The following is a 13,389-nucleotide window of genomic DNA, read 5'->3' as shown; positions in this document are numbered from 1 at the left end:
TGACAAAGAGGATCTGGCTATGAGTCATACAAACTGAACATTGGGAGTGTGCTACAGTTTGGTGAATGCTTGCCAAGTACTAAAGAAACAATGTGCACATATGAATGTTCAAAGTCAAATCAAAATATATATATATATATGCAAATGTACTATTGACTTGAGTATTATACTAAGTAGACACGTGCAGTGTTTACGAATGAAAGTGTAGTATGCAACCTAGCAGTACCAGTTGCGACTTATATAAGCAATCATAGTAATCTTGGACTTTGTACAGGTGAGACGTCTGACTTTCATACTCAGTGTGAGGAATTAAGATAGGCCAATGCACTGGAGTATTAAAATTAGAAGAGTAAAATGTTTTAATATCGTAGGGGTTAAATACAACAAATCGATCACCAGTACAATATAATGCATTTCATTTTACTAGCCCTGCAATAAATCTCTCCTCTGTGAAGGCTGTGATGTTAAGTTTTTACTGCTCTTGTTGTGCAGCAGGTCTACACCATAATCTTTGTGATGTTATTTACAGAGACCAAACAATTCCCACCATGAACAAACACCGTCTACCTCAACCAAAACATGCAACTTGACCACAATGCCAAAGAGCCAGGCTAGTTGGTATGACTGTCCAAGCGCATCCTCAACCATAGTAACCGTACTCTGTCAGCAAACGGTTCCCTGTTCACCCATGGAGCGACATTATCATTTAGCCAGAGTCAGGTTTGGGTCCACCTGATGAATGATGAATCCACAGTTCACTTTCTTTTTCAGCTCTGTTTATGGTCTCCACCAGATCCTGAAACAAATATCTGTCTCTTTAGCAGCTAAATGCTCCACTTTGTTCACCAGCCAGTCTGCTGTCTGCTGGGCTGGTGGGGTACAGAGTGGTTTTCACACTATGAAAGTGGTGACAGTGAAACCAGTAAAGAGGGAAGTTGCCATGCAAAGCCTGGACAAACTGCAACTTGGGGTTCAGGGTCTTGTTCAAGGACACTTCGATTGGTGGACGGGAGGAGGAGCTGGGGATCAAACCTCCAACCCTGCAATCAGCGGACGACTGAGCCACAGTCAGTTCTACCTCAGATCCATTTGAGTAAATATCCTTGTTACTTTTCACTTTTGTGTAACTTATATTCTGTATATCATATGCAGAGGTGGAAAGTACACTTACTGAAATACTGTATTTAAGTACAAAGTAGGTGTACTTGTACTTTTCTTGAGTATCTCCATTTTCTGCTTTTTTGTACTCCACTACATCTCAGGGGTAAATATTGTAGTTTTAACTCCCCTGCATTTATTTGACAACATTAGTTACCAGTTGCTTTGCAGACTGAGATTATCAATACAAAATATAAATCATCTAATAAATGATGATAATATTTTCATAAGCTAAGCTACCCAGCAGTTGTAAAGCCCCAACGTTACCAGTGGCAACTAATACTTATAATAATATTACATTAATTTAAGATCAATTATTATGAAACGGGCCATTCTGCATAGTAAGCACTTTTAGTTAAGTAAAATTTTGAATGCAGAACTTTTACTTGTAACAGTGAGTATTTTGTATACTGTGGTTTTGCTGTTTTTACTTATGTAAAAGATGTTTACTTCTTTAACTCCTGATGATATTAATATGTAACTAAATTAGTAATAGTATTACATTATTTTCGTATGTGTATTATTATTATTATTATTATATAAATGTTATTATTGTTATATTATAGTCTTATATAATATATTACTATATTAAATTATATTGTTTTATATTAGATTATATTAAAGTATTGTATTATATTAAATTATATTATATAAAGATTATTATATTACTTTATATTATATTAAAGTATTATATAATGTTATATTAAATCCTTCAGCTCACGTGTTGCGTCATAACAGCGACATCTTGAGGCTGTCCTGGCTGCTGCCTGAAGGACTTCACAATTGGAAACATTCCTCCTTGAGATTATCCAGCAAGCCATTTACAGAAAACCCACCGAAAAGAAAATTAGTTCGAAGTTATATAGATTTACGACACATCTCCTGTTGCTTTTTAACTACTGGCGAAAAGTCGCATCGGCTGTTTGTTTCCTTTTGTTTTTTTTCCGCTAAAGTTTAAATCCGCCGGTGCCAAGTCGGAAAAACGTGCCTGCTGCAAAACGCCTCGTAGTTAATAATTGCTTCTTGAAATCAGCGCTGCTCCGCCACGTTTAGCCGCTTTTAGTTCCCTTTTGTGCAGCGAGCGAGGAGCTGAAGATGAACCCCAGCGGATCCCGCACCGGGAAGACCTTCCTGTTCACATCCGAGTCTGTGGGAGAGGGACACTCCGGTACTGTACTCCTGTTTATCTGTGAAACTGTAGTACTCAGAGTTTTCTGTGGACACGTGTGGACACAAAGAGGCTCTGTTGCAGGCAGCTGTGTGTGAGAAGTACTCAGATCATTTACTAAAGTACAAGTAGAAATAACATGGTGTAAAAATACTGCGTAAAAGTCCTGAATTCAACATGTTAGGCAGATAAAAGTAGAAAGGTATGATCAGAAATGCAGCTAATTGTACCTTTACTTGAGTACTTTTACTGTATGCGTCTATATTAAACTATTTAAAACTACCGTAATAAAAATAAGATTAAACTAATGAGGCCACAAAGACTAAATATTTGTTTTATTAAACTTGTGTATATACAAATGATCAAATGAAGGAATTTCTGAAGTTTTTTTGTTTGTTGTAGACAGATTATTTTATTGTTTTATTATATATGTGACTTTCTGCTTTGGCAACATGTGGTTTAAACTAAAATGTCAAGCCAGTAAAGCCAATTGAATTATGAAGATTATCAAAAACAAATCCCTTTTTGGGACCTTGACTTCCCCCAAATTCCCAAAATAAAATAATAAGAGCATGACAATGAACATTATTTATCTCTGTAGTCAAAAACATGAATGTGTAGTCGAGGCCTCTTGTCCCTGTCCTTTCCTTTTACGCCTCTTGCTTTGTGTTCACAGACAAAATGTGCGATCAGATCAGTGATGCCGTACTCGATGCGTACCTGAGTCAAGACCCTGACTCTAAAGTTGCCTGTGGTGAGTGTTTTATGTTTTATGATATTGATTTAAAAAATTCTTTGGTTCCAGCTTCATGAATGTGAATAGTTTCTTTGCTCCTCTGTGACAGTAAACTGAATATCTTTGTGGACAAAACAAGACCTTTGAGGACGTCATATTGATCTTTGGGAAACACTGACTGACATTTTTCACCATTTTCTGATATTTTATAGACTGAACAACTAAACAATTAATAAAATTGACAGATTAATCGGTGAAGAAAATCTTAGTTGCAGCCCTAATTAATTCAGATTTTCCTTTGCAGCCTCTGGAGCACATAGCCTCAGAATGGACTTCAGTGTTCAGCAGTTAAAAAACGATTTTTGCACATTCATTGATTCTGGGTTTTCCAATGAGCGAGAAGAAATAGATGTAATTTAAAGAATTGTTAACAACTTTTATTTCTGGAAAAATCACATTAGACACAAAACATTATTCAGAGTAGAGTGTTTTTATATGTTTTAAAACACAAAGTGTTTATTGACAAAAGAAAACAACAAGGTGTCACCCAGGTCACAGTTTGTTTGTCCTCTTGCTATCTGGGAAGAGATACAGAGCCATCAAAGCCCGAACAAACAGACTGAGGAACAGCTTATTCACCGCAGGAGTGAAAGACTCCTAAATTTATTTATTTATTATTTATTTCCCTGCTGCTGATGTACACAAACACTTTATTACAAACAGCACATGCACAGTTGGTATATACCATCTTTCTCTAATGTTCACTGTCAAACAGGTTTTATGCAATGTACTTTACATTTTAATATTTATACTTACATTTATATTTCTTAGATTGTTTCCTTATCTGCTTCTCTATTCTTATCCTGCTTTTGCTGTTGCTGCTGGTCTCTGAGAGCTCCCAAACTAATTTCCGTAGTATGCCTACAATGACAGAGTTTCCTGATTTCTTAATGTATCAAACACTTTTGTGTCAAAAATCCTATTGGAACAATTAAATATGAAGCTAGATTCATTGTACGTCTTGTTTTAAGGCTTCACAGGAGTTCACAGATTTCGCTAAATCCTTTCCTTTGGTTCCCTCCACTCTGGTCTTTCCTCTGTATCAACATTGTGTATTTAGTGTATTTAAAATCAGTAGTCTTGCCCTGTGGACCGCAAATCTAAACTTGTCAGAACTTGTTAGAATCTGATTAGAAAGGTTTATTGATAACTAATAATTACACAACCATTTATCTTCGACTGGATTAGCGTTTGCTCTTTAGACCAAAGATCAGTTCGGCATTATCTCGCCGGCATTCAGCTCCCTCTGAAACATCTTAACTAACAATGAATGTTTTTCCACAGAAACTCCCTTCACGCTCTCTTCTTCTGACAATTTATTTTCTATAAAGCTGCTTCAGACTTAAAAACCTCAAGAATTGACTGTTTAAGAAAATTATGATCAGCTATTCTTATGTAATGCATCCAGTAAAACAGTTTCTCTACATGACACCACAGATTCATGGCTAGTAAAAACACGTCTTGTTACAGAATGCGTGACGAAGACGGGCATGATTTTACTGGTTGGAGAAGTGACATCTAAGGCCATAGTGGATCTCCAGGCAGTGGTCCGAAATACTGTCAAGAAGATTGGTTATGATGCCTCTTCAAAAGGTGCAGTAGGATTTAATATTCTTATTTAACAACTTCATTCTGTGCAGAATCTTTTCCGGGGAAATTTAAGTGCTTGTGTCTCAACTTGGATCTGCAGGTTTTGACTATAAGACCTGCAATGTGCTGTTGGCGCTGGAGCCGCAGTGTTTGGAAATATCCGACTGCGTGTTTGAAGGCAGGGATCAGGAGGACATCGGTGCCGGGGACCAGGTTCAGTATATTGGACCTTAAATCCTCAAGCCTATCCACACTACCGTGTTTCACCATGTGGGGTTAGAACGATGCTTTTATGTTATGAAGCCACTTCTATAAAGGAGCCGCAGTACGTTTGCAAAACAGTCCTATTCAAAGATTGTTATCATTCATTGTACTGTGTTTTAATTGGCTACTTCCTTTTTATTTTATATAAATTTAACAACTATTACAACAATTAGGAACAGATATGTGTGTGTATATATAAGAAAATATAGAAATCACGAGTAACAAAATCATTAGGACAGAAGGAGACAAGAGAAAAGACGCTCATTAACATGCTAAATTTTAAGTACAGCTGAGGCGGATGGGAGTTTTGAGCAATCAGTGTGCAAATCTTTCATGTCCAAGTGCTGCTGAGTTAAAATATTATACGGTGATTTCAACACTGTATAATGCCCCTTTTTAAATTTTATTAAATCCAAAAAAGGGGGGAAAATAAAACATTTCAAACTTACTTATAGTAAGTACTATACTTAAAGTACTATATGTGGCATCAGGTAGGTATCTGATATCTCTGTACCTGAGTAAGTGATGAGTGTTAAGACAACGTTAACAGCGGTGGGGGTCTTTGGTAAGAAGAAATGTCATAAATATTGGGCAAAGGAAAGTTTGAGCCGATTGTGGCGCTAGATGTCAGTCAGAGAATCACCAAATTTAAGAATGATCCGATGGGGAATAATAAATTTCATGACAATCAGTTCAGTAGTTGTTGAGATACTTCAGTCTGGACCGAAGTGGTGGACTGACTGACTGACTGAACTGCAACGCCCGGTAGTTTGGCTAATAAAAAACATATATCGTTTATCAGATACCATTCAAAGGCTCATTTTTAAATTGCATTTACCTAACTTTAAAGAGTGGACTATGGATGTGAACAGAACATATGACGTGACTGCTCAGACCGGGTTTTGCCATGTTGTGTTTCCAGGGTTTGATGTTTGGCTACGCCACAGACGAGACCGAGGAGTGTATGCCCTTAACCGTCGTTTTGGCTCACAAACTCGTCTACAGGATGAAGGAGCTTTCACGCAACGGAGAGTGTCCTTGGATCCTACCAGACTCCAAATCACAAGTGAGCATCTTCAGAGGGGGACACTGATGGACTAGGGGTTAGAGGGACCGACTGTGTTTGACTCTGACCTTTGACACTCCACCTCTCGCCCTTAATTTCCTTTTTGGAGTAATTGTTGCGAGTAAAGATGTTGCTTTCAGCTTTTCGCCCTCTTTTCTGCAGGTCACAGTGGAGTACAGAGACAACATGGGAGCCATGGAGCCGTTGCGTGTTCACACTGTGGTCATCTCAGTACAACACCACCCGGACATCACCCTGGAGGAGATCAGACGCAATCTGATGGAGAAGGTGGTGAAAGTCATCATTCCTGCCAAGTACTTGGATGACAAGACCATCTACCATCTGCTGCCAAGTGGGAAATTCCTCGTAGGCGGCCCTCAGGTGAGTAAGGACCAAACCACGGAGGGAAATGTAAAACAAGAGATAAATCCACATAATTTTTCTGATGCGTTTGTGTTTGTCACATCATCAGAGTGATGCAGGCCTCACAGGGCGTAAAATCATAGTGGACACATATGGAGGATGGGGTGGCCACGGAGGAGGGGCTTTTTCTGGAAAAGACTACTCCAAAGTGGATCGGTCCGGAGCTTATGCGGCACGCTGGGTCGCCAAGTCTTTGGTCAAAGCTGGACTGTGCAGGAGGGCCCTCGTTCAGGTGAGGACGTTTATAAAGCTGCACTTGTTACTCACTTTTTCTTTAAGGAAATTTAAATTAAATTTACAATGTTGTACAAGGTTTTCTTATAAAACAACTTGAACAAGCAACACACTGAACAAATTACTGAACTCAAAGGGTAATTCTGGTATATTTAAACCTTTGTGCTATTTTTTTTAATATATTTTGTGGTCTAAATCCCTAAAGTAAGGACAAAATGTTTTGCAACTGGTCCAGTAGACCAGCTTCAAAACAGGTTGCAATGACTTAAACGTAATCCTACTACCACTAAAAGTGCCTGTTTTTGCCAATGATAGGCTCAGATTGTTATTCTAAGTGTCTGACATCGTTATGAAAAGGATCCCTACATGGAGAGACCTTATCGTCAAAGAGTAAGATGACATACTGACTCACGTTCCCACCTTAGTCTACCTGCAACAATTCACCTCTCTCTCTCTCGAGAGAGAGAGATTTCAGAGCAAGACTTCTGTTTCTGGTTAAACAAAAAGCATCTTACTCTTTAAAAAAATGGTCTCTCTCTGTAGGGATCCTTTCCATAACAACACACACAACAAAAATCTGAGCCTGTCAGTAGCAAAACAAGCACTTTTAGTGGTAGTAGTACTTTTGAAGGATTACGTTGCAGCCATTGCAGCCTGTTTCTACTAAAACCAAAATCTTTTGTACGTATTATTTTAAGACACTCAGAGGCGTGACGAGTTTGCTTACCGTTGTACATACTGAAGTGCATGATGCATTTGCTTGGCTTAAAAAAACATATTCAGTGACTACAAATGAGTCAAATCTTCAAAGTGATTCGTAAAGTCCACCTCTGTCGGGAAACGGAAGCTCGATTCAGAAAAGGGAAAAGTCCCCAAACCTCCGTAAACCCAACAGAGGAGGGAGCCCTCTCCCGGGATGGAAAGACGAGCAGGACATGTGGTGGTCACAGAATGGACCAACATAGTAAAATTACATTATGGATCCTCAGCCGGTACTAAAAATACACACTTCCATCAAGGGTGTTCTGTCACTGTAGAAATATTTTTTAAAAAGGAACTTTTACCTCAAATAAAAATTCTTAGCAAAATGCCCAAAGACTCCCTTCTGATCATGCCTAAGACACAGCATTATTTAGAGATTTTAGTACTTTGTCTTCAACAATCTCTGGCCAATTTGTCCAAAAAATGTTAATACAAGAAAAAGATGATTTTTGTGCCTGTTAGGTAAACGGAAAAACACTCCTAATACACTTTGAAACAGTGCATCAAAATCTCAAAATTTGTTCCAGGTTCCTGGAAAGAGTTGTATTGGTGTGAAAGTTTTTATTCTGCAGCATGTCTGGGTCAGTCTTCTTATTAATAATAAAAACTGTGTATGAGATAAAGTTAGAATATTTTCTGATCAATGATGAGTGAAAGCTTTGGTGTCTTTACGCCCTTTAGATCTCCTATGCTATCGGTGTGAGCCATCCACTCTCCATCTCCGTGTTTCACTATGGCACATCGAACAGGGACGAAGAGGAGCTGCTGCAAATCGTGCAGAAAAACTTTGACCTCAGGCCTGGGGTCATTGTGAAGTATGTGCAGTTCTTCATGGCTGCAAACAAAGTATTATTCATTTGTCTTTTTCTGTAAATATAACAGTGTAATATTGGGTTTCTGTTACAGAGAGCTGGGTCTGAAGCAGCCAATATACCAGCCCACTGCCTGCTACGGTCACTTTGGCAGGGAGGAGTTCCCTTGGGAGAAACCCAAGTCTCTGGTGTTTTGAGTTTTGGGGGTCGCCCACATTCCAGTTATAAAACAATCAAGAGACCAATTTGATTCACTGACTCCATATTATCTAAATACAGCTGCGAAAGTGAAAACATGAATGTCTTTTCTCTGTCATCTCTTAATTTCTTTCCTTAAACTGTAAAGGCAGAGCTCAGTGCCTTTGCTGACAAATGAATTCTTTTTACTTGAACTAAACAATGACTGAGGTGCTTTCCTGTATAAGAAACTGTAGCTATTGTTCATGAATAATTATGCAGTTAATGCAAAATGTATTCTGAATAATTTTGTATTTTGGTAATAAGTAATAATATTTGGTGATTAAAAAGCTGGACTAAAAATGCATTATGTTTTGTTCATAAAACCGTAAGAGTTCCTCGGGTACTTCATTTAATATTTTAGGTATTTAACCTGAGTATTACCATTAAGGTTTTACTAGAGGCTGGCTAGCTTTACTCTGTCAACAGGTAACTCTGCCCGCCAGCACCTCTAAAGCTAAATTATCACATTACATCTAGTTTATTTAATAATTGGCTTGCTTTCTTGCTGAGAGTTAGATGATATGATTGATATGATTGTTATGCAATGGTAAAAAAAAATAAATCTTAATTTGTAGTGACAGTAGCAACACAGAGCAGTGCTAGCAGCCTTGCTAACCTCTGAGGCCCCCTCTGGAGACATCGTTGTTGACCGTGCTGCTAGCTTGGTAACTGGTCAGGGAGATGTTTGCTGCGGTTACCTCACCTGTCTTCGCCCGTCTCGCACCGAGGAACACGGAGGTTGGTTCCAAGGGGGAAGCAGGGGAAACCGTGATTGGTGAAGCCTTCAGCTGCGTAATAGAAACGTAGGTTGATGCCGGAGCTTCAGGGCCCTAGGCTCTGCTGCACCCTCTTAATGGCGGGAAAAAACATGGCCACGTGGGATCGCACTCAACACCTACCTTCCCTGAAAGGATCACAATGGGAATAAACTGTTCGGTTTTATTGTGTTTTTGTCCTTTTTAATGTTTTTTTTGTGGTTGGGGCATCTTTTGCCAATTTTACATAATAATTAATAAAGAAGTTCAATCAATAAATTCTATGTTTACTGGTCATGTAACTCATCCCCAGACCTTACTGTGAGTCACAGCTGAAGTATTAATAACTTCTCTGTCTAATATGAGGGGACTTTCTCCATCGTGGAGAAGATTGTCTTTTTCCCCAAAGGTTCTAAAAAACACTTTCGTCCTGCAGTCAGATCTGCCAACCTTTCATGACACATAGCAGTCTCCTGGAAGTTACATACATATACTGCTCATTTGCAACAGCAAATATGTTTTTGAACAAAATATCAAGTAATCAAAACAACAAGGAAAAATGAGGATGCTTGCTTGTAGCAACTATTGCATGATTAGAACATGCACAATCTTTTTTAGCCATGAGAGCTTGGATGGCAACGCAGTGTGCCGGTCAAATCTCAACAGCCATGAGGTGTATTTGCACAAAATCTTGACATTTGTGTTTTTTTAGTGAAATATGTCTCAACAACTATTGGATTCCCCTCAAGATGAATTTTAGTAACTGGTGATCCTCTAACCTTTTTTATGACCAAATACCTGCAAAACCAGTTATACCAATGGGATTATTAACCATCTGGGACTCGGGAACTCCAGCCTGCAGTCCCCACCATCCATTATGTGAGATACAAAAACATAAAAATATGCTACCACTAAACCAATTACAGGTAGCAACTATGTTTCCCTCTAAATGCATTAGGCAAAACCAATTAGTCTTATATAAATGTAATTTCTTGCAGACAGCATTGCACTCTGGGGCTTCTTTGTGTTTGTTTGTTTGTGGTTTTCCATCAGTGTATATAAGGAACAATTACTCTGGTTAGTAAATTTTCTGCAGTGTGACTGAATATGGAGAGTTACTCATGTTAAGTCAGATTTTGTTGTCTTTCTGGCACCTTAACCTCACTGTGGTATTTTAAACCTTAGTGACCTCTGACAGGGTTTAAACACTGGTTTTAATTTCAACTGCAAAACAGTATCAGATAACACACAAACTGTTGAAAGTGCATCTGCAAAGATTATTTCACTAAACTGTAGAACATGTTTCATGACTACTGTGTCCTGCAGCTGTAGGTTACTGTGTGCAAAAGAAAAGTGTTCAGCCAATGTGTATATAAACTCACTCAAATAATACGAAGCTGGGTTAAATCTGAGTGAATAATGTATGTATGTATTTGTCTGTACTCGCAGACAAACACTAAACAAGGAGACATGCTGCAGATTCAGCTCCATATAATGTTAGGTGAAGTTGCAGTTGGACCTCAGCCCACAGAGAAACAACAAGGCAAGTAGGTTTTTAACTTTGGCTGCACGTTCGCTGCTGCATTAGCATGTTCATGACTACAAAATACAAGCCCCAATCCTGTCTTGCTCTTCAGTAAGTTTGTACTTGTGTTTGTGTTACTGTTGCATCTTTGCTGCAGTAGCATTGACAGAGGAAGTAAAGCAACGATAACATTTGACAGCTGAAGTTGCGGGTGTATCAATGTTAAAATACTTTCATGACAGCTTTTACAAATCACATGTCATCTTTTAACAGCCAAGAGATCAAGACAGTTCAGGTGAACGCTTTGAAAGAGTGAGTCTGCTGATGTTTCTTTAAATTGCCTCTTTGAGGGAAACTCTCCCCACACTGGTCACAGTGGTGAGGCTTTTCTCCAGTGTGAGTCCGCTGATGTCTCTTTAAATGGGATGGGAAAGGGAAGCTCTTGCCACACTGGTCACAGTGGTGAGGTTTCTCCACAGTGTCGCCATACTGATGTGAACCCACTTGTCCTCCAACAATGAAACTCTCCTCACCCTCATCATGAGGTTCTGCCTGATTTTTGGCGTTCTGTTTCTGTGAAGTGAAAATATTCAGACAGTAAAAAAGAAAGATACAAGAGTGTGAGAGGATATTAAAGGGTGGAGCTCACTAATAATACAGGTAGAGGTGCCCTGATTATTCATTCGGTCTGTACCGATTTTACCTTCACTGTCTGTACTTCTGTGTCTACATTATGTAGGCTGTTCCCCCCTACTCCTCCCTTCTGTCGCCTAGTGCTGCCCTGTTGGGTTTCTGTAAATAATATCACAGAGTACGCTCTAGACCTGCTCTTTTATGAAAAGCGCTGTGAGATAACTGTTGTTGTGAATTGGCGCTATATAAATAAAACTGAATTGATGAAAGTGTGGATGAGGTAGAGCTGAACAGGACAATTACTTTGCCAGTTCAGGGTTGGTAACAAACTAAGTCCACTTTGCAGCTCTATTGAGCCGTGATTAGATCAACTTACTCTGCGACTAAATGGTTTCTCCCTGTGTGAACTGTCATGTGAGCTACAACATCTTTTCTCCACTGAAAACTTTTTTACAAATAAAATGTTTCACTGTGTTTCTGCAGATGTTCCTTGTGGCCAAAGCTTGTCGGACATTCAGAGAAGCTAACTGGTGTTTTTCAACTATTAAAGCTTTAAAGTTTAAAGGTTCTCTGGTCTCCTCCCAGTCACTACTGCCATCAGTCTCAGATTCAGAGGAGAGGGAAGTCTTGTGATGAGCTGGCTGTAAATAACTCTCTGGATCAAAGTTCCTGTTTGGTTCTGGTCCTCCACAGTCCTCTCCATCAGCTTCTCTGTTCTCTTCAGTTTCGCTCTGATGAAGCTGTGAAGACTGAGGTTGCTCTTCTTCATCTTCTTCATTCTTCACAGTGACAGGAGTGAATGGGAACTCAGTCTCCTGCGGCCCTGGATGCTGCTCTCCCTCCTGACTGGTCCAGAGATCCTCCTGCTCCACTTTAATGTGTAGCAGCTCTGGTGGGTCCTCCTGGTTCTGACTGAGGCTGCACTGCTGCTGTTGCTCAGGGGGAACCTGTTCTTTACTCCCCAACAGCTGCTGGACGTCTGTGGAGAAAAATTAAATACATGCACGTTTTAGAAAACTAATTTCCTGACACCACTAATATATACATGTATATACTGTATATATATAAAACTGTACATCTGCCTACCACAGTGTATTTTTTCTAAATAAATTAACTATTTTATGTCTTCATGTCTGAGATTCAAATTTTTTTACATGATTTTCTTTTCATACATTTTGTATGAGAATTGTTGGAGGGAGCAGAGAACTAAGAGATTCATTGACATTTACTGCTTCACTGTAATTATTGTACATATCAGGGTATCAAGGTAAATATTACTAGGCCAATAGGCTACAACACAAGGTTGTATAAGGTAAAGAAAGTGTGTAGTCCCTTCAGGCTTCACGCACTCAGATATTAACAGATGGGATAATTAAATGTATTCTAATATGGTAACATATAAAATAAATAAACTAAAGATAAACACTAGGCTATATAGTCTACAATTATTTATTATATTATGTTATTATAAAGATAACAATTATAAAGACAAAGAATATGGAGGAGTTCCTCCTCGTACTCTGCTATCCTCCTTTCAAACAGTGCAATATTTCTTCAGCAGCAGCAGTTAGTCTCTGGTTCACAACATCTCTGAACATCTGGGCTCCAGACATGTTTGCTGAATCTCATCTTCATGGTGCATTCAGGTGCTCCTCGGGTGCTCCCGTTTCCCGAGTCTCTCCTCCCGATGTGATTTTAAGTTTTAACGTGAAAACAACATGGACGCTATTAAAAGGATGCAGGATTGTAATTGTAATCCAAGTATGCTGGATGACAATGTAGAATTATAACATTATTGTTTATTTTAATAAACATATTTATTTAATAATTCAGTTTTTTTCTTTTTGTAGAGCCTATATAAATAAAACACAGTTTGAAGCTTTCTATTACGAATTCATTTTTGTCCCAGAATTGTTACTGCACCAGTAGCTACATTACCTGAAACCATAATAATACTAAATAT

The 13,389-nt window shown here is 38.7% G+C and overlaps 1 protein-coding gene across 1 annotated transcript; it reads left to right on the top strand.

Annotated features, from left to right (window-relative positions):
• The first annotated feature begins 1,924 nt into the window (after positions 1 to 1,924).
• mat2al (methionine adenosyltransferase II, alpha-like) lies at positions 1,925 to 8,817 on the top strand. The gene is made up of 9 exons (XM_038734043.1): positions 1,925 to 2,326; positions 3,003 to 3,080; positions 4,593 to 4,715; positions 4,813 to 4,925; positions 5,899 to 6,042; positions 6,205 to 6,423; positions 6,515 to 6,697; positions 8,143 to 8,276; positions 8,368 to 8,817. The coding sequence occupies exons 1-9, from the start codon at positions 2,254 to 2,256 to the stop codon at positions 8,468 to 8,470; spliced, it is 1,170 nt and encodes a 389-aa protein (XP_038589971.1). The 5' UTR covers positions 1,925 to 2,253; the 3' UTR covers positions 8,471 to 8,817.
• Positions 8,818 to 13,389: the final 4,572 nt, after the last annotated feature.

This window comes from Micropterus salmoides, unplaced genomic scaffold (genome assembly GCF_014851395.1).
Source record: "Micropterus salmoides isolate LMB-PRFRI ecotype aquatic unplaced genomic scaffold, ASM1485139v1 Ms_hic_scaffold_20, whole genome shotgun sequence".
NCBI classification, from domain to species: Eukaryota; Metazoa; Chordata; class Actinopteri; order Centrarchiformes; family Centrarchidae; genus Micropterus; species Micropterus salmoides.
This window is presented reverse-complemented; position numbering and strand designations above follow the sequence as displayed.

Excerpts from the sequence above, each read along its gene's own strand:
- mat2al (XM_038734043.1), top strand. The coding sequence starts at position 2,254 with ATGAACCCCAGCGGATCCCGCACCGGGAAGACCTTCCTGTTCACATCC. Across the intron at positions 2,327-3,002 it reads TGTGGGAGAGGGACACTCCG|ACAAAATGTGCGATCAGATC; the intron begins GTACTGTACTCC and ends TTGTGTTCACAG. Across the intron at positions 3,081-4,592 it reads TGACTCTAAAGTTGCCTGTG|AATGCGTGACGAAGACGGGC; the intron begins GTGAGTGTTTTA and ends GTCTTGTTACAG.